Raw genomic sequence first — 23,524 nt, 5'->3', positions numbered from 1 at the left:
TGCTGTTGACACATTCACTGTTTGTTCAGAACTCTTCTATGCAAAGACTTTTTGACTATACCTGCAGATTCAAGGCATTTCAAGTTTTTCTACAACCTCTATGTCAGTTGTTTTGCAGCCCTGCACTCATAGTCAGGTGTCACATTATTGTTGCTCATCTGTGGCAAGTTTTATTTTTGCATCTCAGGTTTCTCCCACAGGCAAGATGGACAGGTAAAGAAAGAACTTCCTAAAGACTAAACGGCATCTAACATCCTACAATGACCTACAGGCTTTGAATCAAAATATTATTATACTGCTGCTGCATCCATATTTTGGATTTTCTGAGCTGTGCAAAAACTCTACAGAACACTTTTTGTGGCTTCAAAAAGCTGAAAGTACAGAATTAGACAAAACAAAGAAAATGACCTGAAATCCTTCAATGTCTTTATTCCACATGCACCATTCAGGTGAAAATCATGCTTCTATACAATCAAAACCCCACTTTTTTTGTCTAAAATATGGTGAAAAATGTACAAATTTGACAGCATTTACTTTACTGTACACTGTACAGCAGACTGAAATGTTGGCAGAAAATTGCATTAGCTTTGTGAATTTAATTCACACCAGCAGTTGACCTGTAACAGCCCTCTATTTAAGGCTCTGCCGAAGCAATATGCTAGAGTTTCAGCACTAACTGGCATGCTCTTATCTTTCCTATTGAAATGCATTTCCAAATGTAAAATGAAGACCTAGAAGAGGTTTCCAGGAATGGAAAGGCGCGTGTCAGTGTGACACTTCCAGCACAGAATAGCTTCACCAGAAATGTCTTTTTGATTGGCATTTGCAGAAATATCCGGTGAGAATGCTCCTGTAGATCCGCTTCCAAGAAAGCTGGTAAAAGCCATTATGAGACAAACTAGTTCAGTCAGGGCAAAAAAAAAAAAAAAAAATGGAAATGTTGCACCTTTTTTACGATTGTCAGAGTTACAATTAGCAATAAATAACAGAAAACGACTTGATCGATTGGAATGCAAGATGTAAATTAAAATTTGAGCACTACAAAGAATACAGCTGTTTGCATAAAACATACATATATAAAGGCCTGAACATGAGGACATTTGAATAACATAATTTATCTTTGCTTTCTTTACACAAACTCAAAGACAGCACATGATAAAAATACATTCTCTGCTTGTCTGCTTTTAGTAAAAACAGAACCAGACAGGCCATCAGGCAGACGTGCAAGTAGACAGAGAGGCAGTTGAATAAAAAAATATACAGTATATATCCCATCTCCACCCTACAAATTCTGTCCGTTTCCACAGTGTAAGCTGATCAGTTCCAACCCCAGTGTTTGCTTCCTATCTCCAGGCGTAATATCCCAAATTTTCCTACTTGGAATTGTGAGTGGATGGCTGGTTTTATTCCTTTAGGAAACAAGGGAAAAGAGGGACCTGATAGGCTCTACGGGCAGCCGAAAAAGGCACTGTAACTGGTCAATGTCTGCGTCCGTCTTACATCTCCGCCCTCCGATTGGCTCCCTTGTCTCGACCAGCCCTGTCGTCCTCTACTTCATCTTCCTCCTCTTCGTAATTCTCATCCTCATTATTCTCCCCCTGGTTTCGACGATCCTCGTCTTTCCGTGGTCCCTCCTGGTTTTTTGCTTCATCCTGGAGAAAATCACAACAACACAATGTTGGTTAATGGCCATTATCGTTCTGACATTTTTCTTCCCAATATAGATGACAATTTCAGACATTTTCAGGTACACATTAATGACACAGATTCAGAGTAGAAACAGCCAACTATGTAGGCTTAACAATAACATAACTGGCATCACTACACAATGTAAAAAAACATGGAAAAAAGTGTTGGAGTTGCATTACCAAAGAAATCTTCAGTTTGTGAATATGTGGCAGGGAAACAGTGTTTACAGGATGATAACACACTTAAGATCTTTATGCTATTCGAAGTAAATGGGAGCAGAGACATTTATTCAGATATTAAATAGGGAAATGTCAACATTGAGTGAATGAAATTATGTTAAACTCATCTGAGTTTAGAAAATCTGTTGTAATAACCACAAACCAGAACCCTGCAACAAAATGATTGTATAGATAAATTATTTTAAGTTAAAAGTAAAGAGGTCCTGGCAATAACTAGGGATTATAAATAAATGATTGTTGCTCTCTGAGGACAGAAGTCAGGGTCATCTACAGAACAGTACTCCTAAAACTAGCAGGGAGTCAAGTGTGCTGCTAAAGTTCACTTCAGCAGGGCTGGATGTCACTTCATATCACCTCTTGAAAAAAACTTATATATATATAAACTTATATTAAAAAACTTATTAGAAATATCAAAACCAACCCAATGGACATGACCCATTTTGATCATTGTGTAAAGAGGAGTAACGAATATACTGTATTAGTTTTGATGTTTTATAGCGTTACAAAATATGTGTGAACTTCATTCAAAATTCAAACAGAATTCCTTTAAGATGAATTAAACAGAGCGAGTCCAGGTGGTGACCTGACGGTCCGAGAGACTCAACACCTGATCTCCCTCATTTATCAGGATACACACTGACCAGTTCAAGTTACAGGGACGAAACACAGGCACACACACACACACACACACACACACACTCTAACACAACTGACTCCTTATGTAGCTGATACATCGGTACTGTGAATATTACTTTCCGGATATGATACCAAAACATTCTACCATGTACAACAGGTGTCCTCTGCAGGAACTGTGTCAGGGTGTGATGTTACTCAGGAGCTGGGATATTAAGTCAGGAATAAAAAAAAAGTCCCAGACAAAAGCAATTAATTCCCCAGTTATGTTGAAGAAATTAGCATCAACTATTATTGGTTATACTGTTTCAACCTGCAACCACCACAGCTGAATGTTGAAACTTACTAATGTAACTGCAATGCTAATGCTGCTTCCAAATATAAACCAAATATATTGTGGAGACTGGAAAACATATGGTTATGATTTAATAGGTACTTGACTTCTGCTGGTTAGTCTGACTCGGTGGCATTTCTCAAAGTTACTGTTCCAATAAAGCCACCATGTGAGGAATCATAACACACAAGTTTTTGTTTGTAGGAAAATTCTGGAAAATCTCATGGTCGCTGGCTCAGATCTGTGCTGTGTGTGTCATCGTACCAGTGTCTTTTTTTGATAATACCACTTGACTTGGTGGCTCAAATTAAAAAATTGGAGTCCTTCGTATTATGGCCAGTGGGATACGGCTGAAAGCTTCAGGAATAGCTGAGTAAATTAACCTGGAGTTTGGAATTTGTGTCACATTATGTGTGTTCCTTTGGTCAAGAATTAACCTCCATGTTCAACCTCTGCCTCTGGTTTCCCTCAGAACCCACCTGCTCTATGTTCTCCTCATTATATGGATCCTCTCCTTCCTCCTCCACATCCTCCTCTCTCTTCTGCCCACCAGCTATATCCTCCTGGGCCTTCATGCCGACAACGAGAGAGAATTACATAACAGACTGATTTTTTGAAATAAAATCATGATAAAAGAAGTTATTTGTCGTTATCGTATTACAAATTAGATCAGAAAGAAATCCAAATGTACAATAAATATACATATTTGTCAAGTCTTCAGTGTGTATCTACTGCAGCCTTTCCTGCCTGCCATTTTCTCTCTGTCATCTTTTGCATTATTGCACTCAGTATGTAGTGCGTGTGTCTAAACACATGTGTCACACACCTCATCCTCTGTTTCCTCCTGGTACTGATCATCCAGATTGTCTTCCTGTTGATCGGGATTTCCAGCCATCTAAACACACACAAAGAACAAGTTAAAATACAACCTACAGATTATTTCTGTTTATTCTGTCAGTTGCAGGTTGTGTGTTTGCTTCTTCCTCTTCCCTGTTCACATCTTTCCACTGTAACCTCTATCATTTTCCTCCATTTCTTCCTCCCACTGTAATCTCTGCATTTGGTTTGTGTTCACACTACTTTGTTTCACCTGTCTTTCTCCTCTCACTGCTCTCTCATTCTTCCCCGGCCTCATGCTCACCACCAGTTCCTCCTCCACAGCAGGTTGTTCACGGCCCGGGTGCGTGTCTACGTGCTGGGCTGGCGCTGCCGGCTCCTCTCCCTCCTCTACCCCGTCCTCTTCCTCCCCGGCGACCCTGTGTTGCGGCCGCTCGTCCTCAGCCTCCTCAAACTCATCTTCTCCCTGGTTGTTGGGGTCGTCCTCGGGGTCCAGCTCACCCTCGACAGCACCCTGCGGGAGAAGAGAAAGAGATCCGACATCTGGGTTTGTAACACTGACAGAAGAGTCAGTTGATAACATTCAAAAGAATTAACAGGCGGATGGAAAGAATCGATTCCTGGACGGACGGCTGAATGGATGTATGACATGTGAATGTTAAGTGAGCGAATGAGCTGAAAGGACAGACGGATGATGAGGACGCATGAGTCGACAGATGGAGTGAGCGGGAAAGGATGGATGGAGAGACGGTCACCTGCTGATGCGGTGGCACTCTTTGATCCACTTGTTTCTCCTCTTCCTCATGTAACATATGAGGATCTAACAAAACAAAAACAAACACACACACTATGAAGCAACTACTACTGCAAACTCCTCTAAAGGCATAAGAGAAACATTAATTCAGAAAAGATTTTACAGTGTAATGATTTGATCTGGAATTCTCTGTGTTTCTGTCTCACCTTCTTCATCATCAGTGTGACGCTCCTCTTCTCCTTGGACAATATCATTGTCAATATTTTCATACTCTGTCCTCTTCCTAATAACCACAATGAGAGTACACGGCAGTTAGAAGGGCACAGGCTGTAAAAATATGTTAATAATATTCTAGTTTATCCCTAAGTGGACACATTTGTATACACGGACCCGCAGAATTTTCCCTTTAATGCTGCTTTCCTCCCTGTAAAAATTTAATTAAAGCATGATGGTTTTCTGCTGGATTATGGATGTGTGTTACTGCCAGGATCTTTGAGAATAATTCATTTGTTGAGTGAATTGCTGTTTGTAGTTTGCATGAGGGGGTTTTAATTTGCTAGTGTTAATCAATGCAATGCCAGTCTCATTAAGTCAGTGGCTGCATGTGGCTATTGAACTAGTTTCAGGTCTGTTCATTTCTACTGGTTGTAGGTTGCACATCTGTCATTAAAACACATCTTACGTAATTCATCCTTCTTTGCTCATCACCTCTTTCCAGGTCTGCCTTTATATGCATTTTAAATGGGAACAGTTCTTCAGCTGTATAATGTATAATGGCAGTGTGGTTGACCTGATGTGTCATTTAACCAAGGCCAACGCTTTGTGCACTTGATTTCCTCTGATTTCCTGTAAATCTGACCTTTGGTGCTCCTCTCTCATCAGCTGCTCCCGTCTGTCGGCCTCCCTGTGCTGCTGCTCCTCTCTCTCCTTCTCCTCCTTCATCCTCTGCTCCCTCTCCTTCAGCACCCTCTCCCTCTGGGCCTGCAGGGCGTCCTGTCGCATCTGGATCTGCCTGCGCTCCTCGGCCCTCTGAGCCTCCAGGCGCTGCTGCTCCCGCTGCTGCTCGTAGGGCGACTTCACGCGTTCCACCTGGCCGTGGGCCTCCTGATGCAGCTCCGGATGGGGACCCTTTCAGAAGACAAATGGATGCGAAAGGAAAGACGTGTTGAGCGAGGATGAGAAATTAGAGCAAATCAAATGCGCCGAGTTGCTAATTTGAGACATAAACGTAGAGGTAGGTATATTTCCCTGTGGGGAAGTTTAATAGATTGAAATGGCAGCGTAAAACATAACATCATGAACAAGCTGCCATTAATCAAAGAATTAATCACTGAGGAAAGGTTGTAATTTATTCCTTTTTCCTCTGGGATTAAAACTAAATGATTAGCACTTCAATTTGTGCAGTAGCTTTGTCTCAGGTATTGAAAAGGACAGAATATTTGTTTGATGACGAGGAATAAATGCAGCTATTCTGAAACAATTTGCTGACACCAATGTTTTAATCTACGACTAGTCGAACAAGATTCAAGTTCTGACACTGTCCTGACGAGACTGCTTAGAGTAAAACCTGAACTACTTCTGACCGATTGCGGCTGATGTATGTGGTTGTCCAAGGCGTTTTCATCCGGCTGTTCCCCTTCGTCATCCTCCTCCTCCTGCTGCTGCTCATCCTGCGGTTGGTCCGGGTCCTCCTCCAGCTTCTGAGGCTGTCCTGCTTGGGCCATCTCCTCCTCCGCCAGCTCCCTCCTCCTCTCTGCCTCTCCCTCTCCGTCCTCCTCTTTCTCAGACAAGGTGTGCTGGGATACGGTGGGGTGAGAGTGGACATCAGACTGAGCGTGCGCCTCCTTCTTTTGGTGGCCCAACTGAGAAGAAAACAACGGTCTCATCTGAGGTGGAAATGGATTAGTTTATTCATGCTAACTGCTGAAACAACAAGCTCCCACGTTACCCTGGACTCGGTGTCCTGGTGAGCTTCCTCATGGGCGGGCTCGTCTTTGTGTGGCTGCTCCAATACTATGGCCTGCTGGGTTTCATGGATATGGGACGCACCGTGTTGTGGGTGCTGGGGGCCGGGGTTTTGCGCAGGCTCTCTCAGGTTAGGCGCCCTGTTCAGGGAGTCCCTGAGCTGTTTGTACTCATCCACCTGCACCTATGAGGACATACACACAATTACAGAAGGGCTAAGATGGAAGATCATATGAATATTGTCATGTGTGATGCTGGATATGCACTTGACAGTTTTTGACCCTCTCCGCCACACACACACATTTCAGTCATTGAAAGGATAAGGCTGGCGATATTCTATAATTTTCTTCAAATCCAATAAAAAGACCAAAACCAACAATAAATTGCTATCATTAACTGCTATAGAGCTCCGCTTTTGTTGAAAATTAAAAACAAATCAGTGAGCCACGCTATGGCACTGTAGTTTATTTTCAGTCAGTCCCACATGCACCGTCCTGCTCCAGCAAATAATTCACTAGAACATCAATTTCTGTGGCAAGAAGTCCCCCCAAAAAATACACTATTCACTCCTGTTTGAGTGATGTTTGTGAAAAACAACAATTCCCTCAAATTAAACATATGTTCTTGACTTGTTTTAAAAGATTTACATCTTCAGTAAAAACTAAAAGGCTTGGGTCTGAGTGCCACACATCCAAAAAACCTGTTCAAAGGGTGCTGGACATTTCAATCGTTACTACAAATGTTCCATACCCAGCCCTAGCAATAGATGAACACATGTTATTAAATGTGAGAAAATGCCAATTAAAATGTCTTCTAATGTGTGGTGAGACAACTATTACGCCACTGTTATTATTCAGCCTGCATTAGGAAGTGACACAGCAATTATTACAAACTACTATACAGCTAGATCTTAAATCTTCACTAATTCAACTGCATTTGAAAGGACACGATTTATTTAGCAGAAAATCTTAACACTTGCCTATTTCCTGAGATGACAAAGACACTTTTTTTTTTACAAACTGGCCAGTAAACCATCAAATGATAACACACAAACATATTTTCTAATCAGACCAGGGGGTTAAATTCCTCTCTTTTTGTCTCACTCCAGTCCCTCCATTATATCTTTCTGGATGATTGGCTGCAATGTGCTTTAGATGTACTGCTCTGACAGCCCTGACTAAACCAAACCCCCTGGAGTGAAGGAAAGAGTGTGTGTGTGTGTGTGTGTGTGTGTGTGTGTCATTCAACCAGAAACACTGATGGAAAGCAAGGCAGGCTTTAAAACAAATTAGCAAATGCAGACAGACAGAAAGAGAGAGAGGGAGAGAGAGAGAATATCCATCAGTGCAGACGAACAGAAGCGAAGCGTTTCAAACAAATCAGCAGAGTACTGTATATTCAATAAACCATTCAGACATTTCAAAGGTCACTCTCAAGGAGAAACAACAACGTCTGATCTAATTATCCAAAAAGCAAGCAACACCTCAGGCATCTTTGTTTCTCCTCTAGTAGGGATTATACAGTCTGGAATAAACAGTTTTACTTCTTTATTGGGCAGGTTAAAGTAAAGACTTTAGCATCTTAACTGCAGCATTTACATTACTGCAGAGAAAACATTAGGAGTTAACTTTAATATAATCTATATGATGTCTTTCGGTAGCCCATTAATTACTTATCAGTTTTGACAAATAAAGGTGTATTCATTCAGATTAGTGATACATAGTGATAGTGATAGAAAAACCAGAACCTCCTGATCACCTGGTCCATTCTCTCCAATTAATACCATCCTAGTGTCTGTAAATCTCTAGTCTCTCCATCAACTAGAAGTCAAATTCTATCCTAAAGCCTTTCAATACTCCAGGAAATACATTTTTCAATGCTTGAAAAAAAAAATTGTGGCCATTTGTGATCTGTGATGCAGCAATTCAGCATCAATCAGCCGTTGTATTCAGTGAATGCAGTTCAGAGTGGGACTGCATCTCTATGCTGGTGTCCTACCTGAGCTGCAGCCAGCGCACTCTTGTGGTCTTCCAGTGTCAGTACGAGCTGGTCGTGTGTTGACTTCAGGTCCTGATGCTGAACCTGAACACACAAGTGCAACCAAAGATATGTGATTAACTGTTCACGTTTATGTTGTTATGTATGTTTATGTTACTGCCCAGAACATTTTATTTAAAGTCATTTCTAAATGTCGATAATGACCACTGTACAAAAAGTGCCATTCATCATTCAATCAATCAATAATAAGAAATATTTCAATATAAATATATTCGCAATAAAAAGATCAATTTAAAAAATTCATTGCTGACAGGTTTTTTTTTGCATGCACTTGTTAGATAGCTCATAATTTTTGGCTGACATGTGTGACACAGAAATGAAAAAATAATTGAAAAGAAAAGGTCTCTTCTCACCCGTGCATCCTGTAGCTGTGTGTGAATGTCATGGTGGGCTTTCCTCAGTTGTTTGTTCTCCTCTCTTAGGTTATATACACTGTCTGCAGTTACAAACAGCATACAGGTTAACACAAAGCATGAACATTAACAGAAACCAGATCAATCAAGAAGATTACTCTTCTGTTAAGTGTTTTTAAATGTAATGAATATTTTTAAGTTACTTTTTTATCCTTATGATGTTTTATGTGGTTCCACTTGTCGGTTCTGTTCAAAATACTGAACGTGACATCATCGATCTTAAAGATTTAATTAATCAGCTTGAGGTTAATATTACAAGGTGGAATCAATTGCTGATAACACTTTGGGGGAGAATGAATATTGTAAAAAATGATGATTTTATGAAAAGTTAATTACATGCTTAGAATGATACCTGCAACTATATCAAAGAGTTGCTTTGAAAAGCTTCATAAAATGATTTCTGCATTTGTCTGAGGTGGGAAGAAAGCACGCTGTTCCTTTAAAAGTCTTAAAGCGCTTGTAAATAATGGGGGCTTTAATATGCTAAATTTCTACTTTCATTATTTACTATTTGGGTCACTTCAAATTATTGATTAGTTTAGCATGAAGAAAAAAGATCGGGTTGTCTTTGAACAGGATATAATGAGTAGTCTAGGCGTGTCCCTAAAAAAATGACTTCATACTGTCTCATGTCCAAAGATGGATCTGGAATCACCAGTGATAACTTCATTTAAAATCATACAAATATATGATAAGTTACTCTCTTTTAAACCTTTGCCTATGTGGCTTAATCCCACATACAAAGTAAATGACAAAACATTAAATTGGGAGATATGGAAACAAGCGGAAATTGAACATATAAAAGACATAATGAAGGATGGGAGGATATACGGCAGGAGATTTGTCTAAAAAGGAATTCCTGAATTATGCAAGTCTTCAAAACATTAAGAAATCTACTCCTTTTAATAATCTTAGAAAACAAATATTTGAATGTGGTGCGATATGAATGATAATAAGGAAAAGAATAAAAAAAGAAAAACATAATGCTTTTAACAAACATGCAGATCAGTGGGTATTGGATTAACAGGTATGTGCAGATGAACTGGACTGGAATTCTATTTGGTACAATAGAAAAGGTCCATTCAGATCAGTAGATAATAAGTTGACGCAATATAAAATCCTTACTAGACTGTATTGTACACCTGAAAAAATACTGAAGATGAACAAACATGCTTGAAGAAAATAGGAACACTGTTCACTTAGTGTGGGATTGTGAGAAGATACGTAGGCTTTGGAATTTAGTATTACAGGATATTCTTAATTATCTGAGTATAAAGTGCCCTCAAACCCGGTTACATGCATCCTGGGAGATCTTATTATTATTATTATAATTATGATCTCTCTTTACCTTGCGAGGCAGCTGGATTCGCAAGATCACGCCATCACAAGACCACGCGACGAGATTCATCTTGACAGGCTTCAAGTTATGCACTTGTGTCGTCCAATGAGGATTCTCGTGTGATCTTGTGAATCCAAACTGCCTCACAAGGTACGGCGGTGATAGACGGTGATGGACAGATGGTTCATTCAATCACCTGCCAAGTATTTTTTTTTGAAAGTGCCTGCCCTTTTCCAAACACTCTCCAAGGACGACTTCTCAGATGGTGCTGTGTAACAAACCATCTGGTGCATCAGGTTAGATCTCTCCGGCTGTTGTTTCTCATTTTGAGTTTTATTACAGAAAAAGTAAGACTCAAAACATGAGTTGAAAGTAATGTGCCATCCATTCAGAATCGGGTTAATGAGGCTATAAAGCAAATTAAGATGGAAAAAATGGCACATAGCTTAGACAACAGGTTAGGTGAATACCAGAGGATGTGGGTCAGGCAGGAACATTCAATGAATTCCTTTCTTTGTCTTAATGTTGAATGGACAACCATTATTTAATTTTTTTACACCTTAGACTTTTTCCTTTTTCTCATTTTATGATGTCTGTTCATTTCTGTAAAGTTGATTTTGATGTGTAGGTCTTGAATCAGCAAAATTAAGACAAAATGCTTGTATTACAGGTCAGTTTCAACCACATAATGAATGATGAAATATAACAAAACTATTTTCTAGTAGATGTAAAAATCTGCACATAAAGTTCTTAGCCTTCAGACATGCAGTATTTTATGAAGTCAGAAGATGGAGACAAAGTAACAGTGTTCACACTACATAAAGCTATAAACTGTATTAATATACTATGTATATGTGTGTAATCGAGTGGTGCTTAAACACAGTACAAACTGTGCATGTATGCATGTCTTCATTTATCCATAGAGTGGAAAAAGCTGAAAAAGATATCTGCTGCAAAATAAATACTCGTCATAAATGTAAATGTGTTCGTACCTTTGAGCTGGGAGACTTCCACGTCTTTGGCTCGCTGCATTTTATCGAAGCGATCTCTGTGTTCATTCAGGAGCCGGTTGTGATCCTCGCCCTGGGCTTGATGCTGTTCGTGCAACTCGTAATACTGCTTCTTCAGGTCCTCATGCTGGTTCTGAAAGAGAAGAAAGACTGCTGCCATCGTATGGTTTGCTTTGTTTTGTCTTTGTATAAAAATGATTATCAAACAACAACTAAAAACCTACAGGATAAGCTCGAGTGTGTGTCTGCATGTGTCGGGATTAAACTGATTCATACCTTTAGCATCTGATGCTGCACTTGTAAAGAGTTGAATCTGCTGTTGGAGTCTTGCTGTGTGGGCATAAAAACAAAGGTTACAAAGGCACCTAAAAGCTGATGTCTTTGTTGTCCAGGCTTACTGTTATTGTGACAACAGATACTAGTGAACAGATTAATTACAGCTGGTAGCAGCAGTATTTGCACAGTACTTTCCAGAACTCAACAAAGGTAACGCCACAAAGTACTTCTCAAACATTTAAAAAAGTAATGCAAACAGATAATTTGATAAGGGACAGATTAAACAATCTATAAAATAATGTTATATAAAGTACATATTTGAAAGATGATTCTTAATCACAGTAGAGTCATAGTGAGTTATGTGAAACAAACATACCTTCTCCTTGTTCAGTGACTGTTGTGCTTCCAGTTTATAAACCAGATAATCTATAAAACAGAGACCACACAGATAAATCTTATTTATTTTTTTTACAAAATGAAGATAATTCCCCAAATTAAATAAATGAAAATTATAGTAAACTTAGGAAATGTATTGTTTTTTATTAAGAAAAAGTGCAACACCATGACAATAACTTAGGGTTCATACAGATGTCCCTTTAACTCAGATGTACAGTACATCTGTTGTTGCATAACTAATATTTTCTTTTCCCCCCAGACATTGGGGTCCCTGTGTCAGTATGAGATACAAAATTTCCCGAAGCTCCTCTGAATGCAGAAATTGAACGTACATGTTAGTTTTCTCACCTTCTTTGGCCTTTTTGTGCTCTAACCTCTCCTTCTGAAGAGACTTCTCCAACCTGGAGCGATGCTCATACACCACTGAACATATAAAGCGCAGATGGAAAGAGGGAAGGAGAGGGGATAAATTGAGGGATGGTGACAGAGAGAGAGAGAGAGAACACAGAGGGTTAGTGAGCGGTTTGAACTCTCTTGGGACCAGGTGGAAGGTAAACTAAACAGAAAGACTGCTGTAATATAAATATGTACGCTGCAGAAAACATGAACTCACAAACGCTTCAACATTCATTTTTTATAAAAGGCAGACAGAGAGGATGTGCATTTTTATAGCCGACATATAAGCTAAACATGATATTTATTCAACTACGGTAGGCTGTGATCTCGGGAAATGACAGCTCCTCAATCAGCAGACAGCTGCAGCATTCCTCACAAGACTGGTGGTCCGAAGGTATTTACAAATACTTCTAGTTCAGGCTGCTTACTGTATGTTCCTAGTGGGTGGTGTGTGCCAAAAGCAATAGAAAGATAGAGGCATGAGGAAGTATAGGTGATGATTACAGGAGAGTTTTTGAAATGTAGAACAAGTATGCTTCACCTTTATTAACAACTTTCTGTGTATGGTAAATTATTTGAACATAATTCTTAGTAAAATAGTCCCTGAAGCTCCTTCAAAAGTTCTTGTATATCTCTTTATGGGCACTATTGAGATCCTGCTTTAGCTCTGAGATTCACTTCTAATCTCTCTAGCTGCCCTCCTCTAAACTCCACACACTCTCTCTCTCTCTTTCTCAGACTCCTCTTTCCATCTTTCACCTTCATTAGATTGAAGATTAAAACAAAATTGAGATAATGAGTAAGAAATGGCAGGTTTGCAAGATACACGTTGTTTTTGTTCTTTTCTGTCACGTGCTCTACCCATCGTTGGTTCCCATGAAGCCCTGATGATCTTGAGGTATCCAGAGAGACCCGTGAGCTTGAGCAATCAGTAAAAATAGACTGTTGAGGCTGTGTGTGTGTGTGTGTGTGTGTGTGTGTGTGTGTGTGTGTGTGTGTGTGTGTGTGTACACATTCTGTCAGAATGGAAGCAAGAGCAAGTAACAACCACCAAAAAATGCCAAAAGAGGAAGAAAAGAAAGAAGAAGAGCAAAAGCACTTTGGATGACATCACATTTAAACATCTAAATATGACTTCCTCAAACTCAACAAAATTAAAACCTGAATCACTGTTTGATCACAATCACTGTTTAAAATAATATTGAATTAACTTAAACATGAACTTTCATTCAAATAACTTTTTACTGATTCAGATTTACTTTTCTTCAGTGGGTTTGACTTTTCTGAGACGCACATCAGGCCACAACTAACTACTACCCCAGATTTGCATTTTAGCTGTTTCTACTCAAAACAGACACATCTTCATTTTAATCTGATCACTATACAGGATTACGACACAGCTCTGTTGTAGATATGCATCCAGTGTTTCTCCTAGGACGCACACAGTAAGACCTGAAATGATACGAGATACGAGAATTTAATATGAACTATTTACAATACTTGGAGGCACATGCAAACTACACAGGACCCCAGGAAGAGTAGCTGTTGCCTTGTTAACAACTGATGGGGATCCGAATAAAAAATACAACCCTCATATAACTGTTTACATGAACTTTCCCCTCTGACAAAGCCAATGGTTCAATGGCACATCGCACATTGCACTTGATATATCTAGTTTTCCTGTAAAACATTTCAAGGGCCTCCTGGTAGGGGTAGCACATTTCACAGGAAACACCACAGGAACACACTGCAGATGGTCATATCTCCATTATATCAAAACAGAAGCATTACTTTAAATGCCAGAGGGTCTTCACTGTTGTTGGTGATTATGGTCAGCTACACTGGTGCAAGTTTTAACAACAACACATTGTGATGATGACCTAGCTGGTGTTGAATACTTGCCTTTTGGAAATAGGGTTTATTGTCACAAAAGTAAACTAGGACACGTGTTTAGATTTGTTTATTTATAGGCTATTAAGATTTAGGCCTGTCATTATTTAAAGAGAGAGAGAGAGACACAGAGAGAGACAGAGAAAGAGACAATTAGGTCCCATAGGCTTTCCTAATTATTGCCTGATCACAAGTCATGACTCTTGCAGAGAAAACAAACAAATAAATGTGACTGCTTTGATATGAGAGTTTGTGAAGAAAGGGAGAAATGAAGAAAATGGAAGATGTTATGTTTATCCCTGATGGAGAAAGATACAGCGAGCTGTCAACATTGTTTCTACAGGAAACTGGTAGCTATTGGAGCACAAGCAGTCTTCAGCTGTTTCCACAGGGTTCTCTTGTAGAGCAGGAGAGCCGCTGGTCAGTGTGGAGAAATACGCTTTTGGTGTGAACAACCCGACTGCAGCTTGTACGCAAAATCATGGTACTTGAATGCTATGCGTGTGTAGTATAAGTTACATTTGTTTTTCTTTGTTTCTTTCAGGAGGGGCAGGGGGTCCCGTTGGTGGGTTGGGCCGCCCCTCCGAGGCAATGGTAGTGGAGACACTGGCATATGTGACCACCTCTGTCGTGTTATGCCCTGTTTTGTTCTGTCCAGGTAAAGTCAATGTCCAATATAAAGACCAATGTATTGATACAGCTACATTTTGATCGCCCACTTCATTCAGTACCTATGGGGACATGTCATGCACATTTCCAGGTCTAAATTTATATTCTGGGGCTCTGCTGGAATATCTTTTCATGATTTACAGTTCAAAAACTAAAAAAAAAAAAAATCTTATACTGGCCCTTTATGCAACCCTTTAGTTTGTCTGAAACAGGTTGTTTTATCTCCTGTCTCTTTAAGGCCCCCCTCCTGATGAGCCCACTCTGTTCTGATTGGTCAGCTTCTGGGAGATCCAAAATATGCGAGCGGACGACATGAACAAACTTAGCATCAAAGGCTACCAACAGACAGCTGTTTGTGGGCATGCGAGAACGATCTGATGTCATCACAAGGGGAAGGAAGAGGTTATATTGCAAAAAAAGTGTTGAGAGCAGACGGATGCCCTGGCTTTTGACTTTCACAAGCTCTAGCAGTTATTTCCTCATAATCTTGATTTATGTTTATCCTTGTGGATCTTTGAATGCTTTTGAGTGATAACAGGGTTTTCATAAACATCAAAAGGCGTAAATCTACTTTGTACAATTATCAAGTACTTAAAAAATGTACATAATATAGTTATTCACATTTAAACAGACACTTGTGAACTATTATAGTTACCAAATGCGTGAGATCTCAAATATGCTTGATCTATGGTAGGGGGAAGCAGTTAGGGTCTAATTAAAATATAACCTCTACAAATAGTCTTACTACAATGCAATATGCTGGACATCTTCTCAACAGTGTGAGCTCTGTTCAAGCTGTCAAGCTTTATATAGCTCAGTATTGTAGGCAATTTATGCACTAATTAGGGAGAATTAAGTTTTATGGCCACATGATTTATGAGTTAATTGACTAATAACTTTTGTTTTTTTATTATTTTATTGTTTTGATAATAATTCTTCACATATAAAGAAGTGACAGCAATAAAACTCCATCCTGTCAACACTTTGGCAATAAACATGCTCTTTGCCATCAACCTTATTTCATTTTTTTCAACAAATCTTTTACTTTTATTCAATACTTCAAAATGAGGATATGGACAAATTCAACCTAACCTGCCGTCGTCCTGGTGAGCCTCTGACTCAGTTCTTTATAAAATAAAGAACAACCAGGTCTGTGAATAACAAGTCATCTCTTCCTCCACTCTCTAACTAGTTCTTTCTTTACTCTCCTGCCTTCGGGGCACTGGGCAGTCAAACTGATGATGTGGCTATTTTTGTTCAGCGCCAACTCAACAGATTCCAGGATACATTTTTTAGCTATACAATCTTTAACTAATGTCATGAGAACAACAAAAGTGAAAAGGAGAGCAGGATATGAGAGAGAAGCAGGAGTAGGCACAGAGAATCAGCAAAACAAAGAGAGCGAAGATGAGCACAAATAGGGCGAAGATAGACGGACACACCGAGAGAGACTGCAGGGACAAAGACAGTCAAGAAAACAAGAGTGAGACAGAGACTTGGTATAAAAGTGTAAAAACGTAATGGATAACTGAAGCTGTGGCATATGGTAAGATTATATTCACTTACTATGTTACAGAGATGTGTTGGTGAAGTATTCAATTCAAACATATTTACTAAATAGCTTGGCTGTCACTTAAAAAAGATCCATTTTTAGCTGAAAAGGTAGAAAATTTCTTTCTCTTTTCATTTGATAGAAAACTACAAGCTCTGTTCTACAGTCGGACCTTCTAATAAATAGGTTTTGTTAAACAAATAACTGCTCTAACTGTTTGCACAGTTCTTCTATCTTTGCTATACAGAGCTTTTTCCAATTTACTGCTCTTTAAGTTGTCTTGTATTTGCAAGATGTGTATGTGTTTTATGTCAATGTCTGTCCTGCTATACACGGGTTAGGTGCTGCAACACTTTATTCCATTCAGTGGCATCTTACATAGTTAGTTGCGACTTAATTTGCTGAAGTTCCTGTTGCACAATCTGCTGTTTTTGCACAATGTGCTGCGTAGCGAAGTAGAAGTAATGTCATCTGATCCATGCTAAACTGGTTTTCCCAGTTGTCAACCAGTCAAAGGTTGGAAATTAACGTGTTCAACTCAAAAAATGTGTCACTATCAGCTATTACACACTGCAATCAGTGAGCTATTAACAGACATTACCCTGGCCGGTTCTTTACAAGATGATGTTTAATGCTCAGTATTTCACATCATAAGACTGCTGATGTGTGTATGTATTTCTAAAGTCATTAAATATCATCACAAAGCTTGATATTTAAGATGACTGCTTGAATTCCTCCTGGCCTCTCTGAGCTTGATCAGATGGATGTTTGGCTACATGAGATTAAGGAGTCGTTATTCTACTCATTGGAGACTCTGTACCTTCTCAGTAGTGCCAAAGATGAGGCCATGTTACTCTTAGCACAGCTCAATTCAGGCCACACCACACACACACACAAACAAACACACACACCCACACACACACACCCTCTCTCCGGGGGACAGAACGTAGACGAGCAGGGCAGCAGCTACAAAGAAGTTACAGTCTAAAAAAGGATGCTGTTCGAATGTGCGTTTGAACTCCAAACCAGTAATAGCGCCACTAGACTAAATAATACTATTTATAAAACATAACAAGACATGGTTAAAGATTAAAAGAGAATAAATTGAGTGAAAATTGACTGATTTTCTTTGCATTTCAAAGCATTCCAATGAAACATCACAAACCACAACCTCAAAAATGAGCTTAGAGTTGAATCAAATCGATATACTACAAATATTCAGAAGTTAACCGCTACTCGCTGGTGTTTCAGGGTGCACCAGTCATTAATGAATGCTCTCACTGTAAAATGAGTTACGTAGTACTCACTACTGTTCCTAAAAACATTCCCAAGAGCTCCCAAACACACATCCACTCACTGATTCATTTTACACCCGCCTTTATCTCGTTCAAACCTCATCGAGCATGGGAATGAACATTTACAGTCTGAGGGTTTCCCCGAAGACCGAGGAAACATTTCCCTTAAGGTGTGGTTTAAGTGCATCGGCAGAGCGCGAACAAGGGAGCTCTCTATGATGGTGACCTTTACTGGCCTTCTGGTTTAGATGTGGAGACGATTGGATTGGTGGAGTTGGCTGGTGGCGAACAACATGAATACTATCAATCACCGAGTGAAACGGACTGCAGGGTTTTGTTTGTTGTGTGTGTTCATGCCCTCGCACACATACACACACACACACACACTGAAGACTAGCTCTATTTGGAAGCAGTTGTTTATCCATGCAAATCATGCACATGGCGTCATATGCACGGTTGTGTAGTTTATGTATGATGTTGCCTGGGTGAATGAAGAGCTTACATAACACTGTGATGACTGCGATGTTCAACAGGTAATCCGACTCACGCAAGTCAATCCTCCCTACATCCAGATCATGCACTGCACGCCCACCCAGAACACATGAGCTGATCCAGGTCGAAAAAGCGTAACGTGTAATCGTTTGTTAAAAAATTGCACGTTGAGATCTTTACTTTGTCCTCAAAGCAAGATGTTTAAATGTTTTCGTGAGTTTATTTCACAGTTTTGATTGCAGTATCTCAAGCATGTACCACAACAAACTTAAAGACTCTCTGCTGGCAAGTTTAAAGACATATAAAATACTCTGTTTTTAGTAATAATTTTTGTTTGATATGGTTTTTCCAAGTTATAAATTCTCAAAATGACATCTCCTCCTCCTCTCTCACTGAAAAATCCTCCTACTTCACAGTTAAGTTAAGTCCACTTTTTTGGCTCCAAACTAGATATGATGTCAGAAATCATCCTCGTTGGTACACAACTTAAAACTAAGTTTCAAGATGAGCTCAGAGAAACTTTCCACTTTCAGCAGATGAATGTGAAAACAGCCTCCTAGTGTCAAACTCTGCACGTACATCATTCTGCACAGTGAAGCTCAAACATCCGACCGTAGGAACGAGAGGAAAAACACATTTTTGAGTGGAGGGGGACTTTAAATTCGCCGCTGTAATCGCATGAGTTCGTTTCAGTTACATTTATTTTTAGCCTTCTCTCCTTAGACATGGCAGGGCAAATTTGTGGGTTTCAAACTTCCTCCTGCTGCTTCCTTTCTACCTCCTACTGGTAAATATAACCCAGGCAGGTACCTTTAAACCACATTACCACATATTCCAACATATGTAAAAATAGACAAAAAATAATAGTAATAATAATGGACTTCAAGATGAAGTCTGAAGGGAAGAGAAGTTTGGACATCCTAGACGCATTTTGCTTTTACTAACGTCTTAAAACTCTCTTGAGCTGCTAGTTTACGACTGTAGACAGCAGTGTTCTATTATGCCTCGACTTATTATTGTTTCAAGTCATCTCTGACATCTTTATTGTTTATTTCTTGGGAATTACTGTTGGAAGCAATCTGACCTTTTCACTGTTGTCAGAAAAAACACAAAAATACTAAATCAGATCACATACTTTGGTTTAATCCAAGAAAAAAAAGCACATCTTTGACTAAAAGAACCGTAGACAAAAACAAACTATTCCATCTGTCGAGACGAGAGCGTTCATTAGAACAAACAGCAGGCAACGACTGAGTTGTTGAGGTAAAAAAAAAAAAAAAAAAAATTATTACACTCATTAAAAAACAGCTGCAAGTATTCCCTTTGATTCATGTTTTGCAATTGACAGAGACAATGATGCATGTGTGAGTGTGTGAGGGAGTGACGGGGTGTTAAATGACAGGGACACATTTGCCAGACTGCATGCGAAACCACAAAGTGCCAGTTGATCTTTTTAAATGACTGACAACTGCCAGCCTGTGGTAATAGTGGGTAACAGCGAATCAATATGACTGGCTCACAACCCCCAAGCTACGGCCCACCACTAAATATAGGACACGAAAAACAGCAATCAACAGTCAGCCGTGGATATCAAGTGGCCCCGGCCTTGCGATCGACTGAATGATCCGTCGCTTCACAATGGAAGCGTGGGTGTGGTACACGAGTTTCGCAATGCAAAAGGAAGTTAAGCTATACCCCTTTCATTTAAAAGGTGTTGTTGTGTTATGCTCTCATTTTCTGGATCTATCAGCTTTACCGCGGCCCTTCAGAAATGAAACAGGAGCCATTTTTGTAACACTGACCCGAATCTGACTAAAAGTAGCTGCTTAGCTCAAGAAAAACAGCGAGGTGGGATTTCAGCACTGCCTAACGTGAAGCAATTAAGTTCTTTTAGCTTGTTAAATGTGGGACAGCCTCCCACCTTCTCCACACTACCTTTGTCTCATAAACAGACACAATGAAAAGTATTGTGTAATAGCTGTAAAACTTTTCATATAAACCTGCCTACTTGGAAGCCCAAATTGCTATTCGCCTACACATAACACATCAGATTTACCCTTGAAATGACAACATAAGTATATCTGTGTTCGTGTACACACATGTGATATGTAAGAGCTTAAGGGCAGCATCACAGTAGGTGTGCTGGACCATGCTGTGGACGATGGCAAGAGACAACTGCTAGTTATGTGGATCAAAGGCTGCTTTAAATGACTCAAGTCCAGCCTCTGGGCTGAAACACTGACACACTACTTCCATCCCTGATGTGGGGGGAAAAAGCTTGTTCTGAATAGATGAAGCAATGTAGGAGCGGGCTCTCTGCCCAGCTGTTAATTTTAAACTCCTGGCGTAATGGCATGGCACAAAAAAACCCCACATCCTGTAAGCACAGCAGAGGCGAGTAAATCAGTGAGGTTTAATCTCTTGTAGAGGTGGTGCATGTGAGGATTTCCTGAAGTCAGATTTTTAATAGAAACGTTCTGCTCATAGCGTAGGCAGGCACGATGTAGGTCAACCGATTTATTTGTCAGTACTTTCCATATCTGCTGATTTTCAAGTAAACATGTTGCCTCTTTCACTTGTGGTTATAATGTTTCATGACTGCTGTTGAACGACTGATGACTCAATGCCAAAAGATTTTAACCATGCTGGCATCTCATGATAAGTTTAAGGAGGCAAACCCTGATTCAAGTGCAGACGAAGGCAAACATCAGAATTTAAAACGCATGACTGGGAACTAGGGCTGCGACTAACAATTATTTTCATTATCTATTAATATGGTTAGTTTTGTCCATAAAATGCTGAAAAATGTAAATCACTGTTTCCCAAAGTCCAAAATTACATCCTAAAATGTCTTCATTTGTCCTGACCAACAGCCCACAACTCAAAGATATTCAGTTCATTATCATAGACTTAAGAAACCTGGAATCAAAGGATTTGGACATTTTTTTTCTTAAAAAATGATTGATTGATTATGAAAATAGTTGCCAATTGATTTCATAGTTGGCAACTAATCGATTAATCGACTTTTCATTGTAGCTCTACTGGGAACTCTTATCTTATGATGAATCTTTATGTTGTTTTATGATGCTGTAATAGGTCTGTTGTAAACACAGAATAACATAGGAATACATTCAAATTCTTAAATCATGCAATTATTAGTGGGTAATCTGTACAGTAAAGCAGTCTGAAGTGATATAAACAGTACTATCTTCGGTAGGGACATGACAGTATATGAGACAACTCACAATAAAAGGCTAGTGCAACACCCAGCTGTCTGACCCATAAAATAGTTTAAAAAGGTTTAAAATGAGTATCACATTGTGCTTGGTAACCTTTGCTTGAAACCAAAGCAACAACGCTTCCCTTTCCTGGCAGAAGCAGATGTTGTGGCTGACCTCATGACTTCAAGGTATATCTGTGTACTGCTGAGGTGAGCCTGGGGACATAGAGACTATACAACCAGGTGTCTGTGTGTGTGTGTGTGTGCATTGGCCTCTAGTCAGCAATAAACCTCACATCTGGGGAGAGTTGAGTCTAATTTCACTCTTACAGTATAAATCTAATGCAAAACACAGACTTGTCCAACCAAATGTATTCTCTGATGGACTTTAAGGCTCAGTCTGCTCAGACTGTATATGAGAAATATTCCCACAGTGTGTTAAACCTCCACTGGAGCTGGACTTTATGCTGTACGCATGCATGTTTGTGGTACAGTGCATAATGGCTGTGACACAACTTGACATGGTGTCTCTTAGTGTCCTTCGCACAACCAGCAGAGGGCATCCAAATTCAAAGAAACCCCTTTTAACATTTAATAAACTGCAGCATCATCGAAATGTTTGGAAGCTGAGCAGCACAGCTCAACTGTTGGGTTGGTTTATCACAAGATTAGAAGGCTTCCTGAGATCAAAAGGTCAAAGACTAGCTTTCAGTAAACCACCACTAGGCTACAGTATAATTACAGTCTAGTTATGTCAGTCGGCAGACACTTGAAGAGGTCTCCTTCTCTGTAGTGGTACATCTGACATGCATGACCGGGCGTTTATTTCCATACAAAGCATCAACATTCACGCTACTGCCACCCACTGTGTATTTTGGTGGAAACTTTCAGCATATAAATAAACTTTGTTTGGCACGCAGTTCGTGTAGGCTGCATGCCGAACTGAACCACGGTTCGTAATGAATCTTATAAAGGCTTAAAGTTTGTTTTAATAGCTGTTATTTGTTGCCATCAGGCACAACAATAATAAAAGTGCAGCTTCTTTAATGGAGTTTGGCGCTCGCGCAGCGTTCAATCACATCACTGTTTACCTTGGAGCTGCGCCGAGAGGGACTCTTGGTGTTGCTGGTACTTGAGTGCCATGGCCTCCGTCCTCTTCAGTTGTTTGTGTATCTCATATGATATCATCCCCCCGTACATCATCCCGCACACCACGGTGACCAGCAGGAGACACTGGAAGATCCTCCGCTGCCTCCGAGAGCACACCCCGTTTCCCATGTTGGACCCGCACCCCTCCCCGCTGTCTGCGCGAGTAAGCCCCGTCTCTGCTGCTGGAAACTTCCCGACTCAACTTTCTACCTCCCGGTGAAGACTGAAGAGGCACCCCCCCTCCTGTCCCGTCAGCCCCCGAGCATTTCCACGCAGACTATAAGAGTTTAAGGGCTGAGACTTGCTGATGAATACATTATTTATAGCATTGCCACATCCACTCACGACTTTCTCCTGATACTTCAAAGTAGCCGCTCAGATTTTCGCTTGACTTCACGTCAAACTCCTGCTCTGCGTCGCTGAAATGCAAGACAAACCGAGGCTGACGACTTCCGTTTGTCTCTTCTTTTCCCCTTGCACACGTTTGCTTTTCCGACGCAATTCCGACAAACTTTTTTTTTTTTTTCAAAAAAGTAAAACCTCAAGTCCCCGACGAGGCCTCCGCTGCACCTTTAACTTTAGTTACGTGTCAGCCAGCCCGGCAGCTGCCTGCCATCCGACTGCAGCTCTAGAGGAAGTCCCTCCTCCGAAAAATCAAAAATTTCCCTATTCCCGCCCTCAGAGGAATACATCTGATCAATTGGTCGCCAGAGAGCTCGATCAAGAGGCAGCTCTGACCGTGAGGGTCTGGACGTTTCTCCATTTCAAAGACCTGTTGAAATACTGTCATAACATTTTGGGATACAAGACCAATAAGTGTGTTCAAAAGCTACAAAAAATCTCTTGTAGACAGGTATGCCACCTTGTAGTAAATTTGAGTCATTCTGCAGGGATTCCAGGGTCCAAACCCCCTTTACC

At 40.1% G+C, this 23,524-nt stretch overlaps 1 protein-coding gene across 3 annotated transcripts; it reads right to left on the bottom strand.

The window, feature by feature from the left end:
- Positions 1 to 409: 409 nt before the first annotated feature.
- golim4a (golgi integral membrane protein 4a) lies at positions 410 to 23,249 on the bottom strand. Of its 3 annotated transcripts, none has more exons than XM_067594418.1 (16): positions 22,549 to 23,249; positions 12,292 to 12,366; positions 11,924 to 11,973; positions 11,548 to 11,601; positions 11,254 to 11,404; positions 8,863 to 8,945; positions 8,450 to 8,533; positions 6,435 to 6,635; positions 6,070 to 6,348; positions 5,346 to 5,614; positions 4,693 to 4,769; positions 4,488 to 4,552; positions 4,037 to 4,246; positions 3,722 to 3,790; positions 3,375 to 3,464; positions 410 to 1,652 (listed from the first exon to the last, which is right to left on the bottom strand). In XM_067594418.1, the coding sequence occupies exons 1-16, from the start codon at positions 22,733 to 22,735 to the stop codon at positions 1,497 to 1,499; spliced, it is 2,100 nt and encodes a 699-aa protein (XP_067450519.1). In that variant the 5' UTR covers positions 22,736 to 23,249; the 3' UTR covers positions 410 to 1,496. The 3 variants fall into 3 exon arrangements, with proteins under 3 accessions (XP_067450519.1, XP_067450520.1, XP_067450521.1); XM_067594419.1 differs by having other exon boundaries at positions 6,070 to 6,282; XM_067594420.1 differs by lacking the exon at positions 3,375 to 3,464.
- Between the last annotated feature and the right edge of the window lie 275 nt (positions 23,250 to 23,524).

This window comes from Thunnus thynnus, chromosome 7 (assembly GCF_963924715.1).
Source record: "Thunnus thynnus chromosome 7, fThuThy2.1, whole genome shotgun sequence".
In the NCBI taxonomy this organism is placed as follows: domain Eukaryota; kingdom Metazoa; phylum Chordata; class Actinopteri; order Scombriformes; family Scombridae; genus Thunnus; species Thunnus thynnus.
The sequence above is the reverse complement of the archived record's forward strand: the minus strand, read 5'-3'. Positions and strand labels throughout refer to the sequence as shown.

What these genes read in the sequence shown, in the direction of transcription:
- golim4a (XM_067594418.1), bottom strand. Translation starts at nt 22,735, where the DNA reads ATGGGAAACGGGGTGTGCTCTCGGAGGCAGCGGAGGATCTTCCAGTGT. An exon ending in CCTCTCGGCGCAGCTCCAAG is followed by an intron (nt 12,367 to 22,548) that starts GTAAACAGTGAT and finishes TTATATGTTCAG; the next exon opens with TGGTGTATGAGCATCGCTCC. An exon ending in TGCAGCATCAGATGCTAAAG is followed by an intron (nt 11,405 to 11,547) that starts GTATGAATCAGT and finishes CTTCTCTTTCAG; the next exon opens with AACCAGCATGAGGACCTGAA.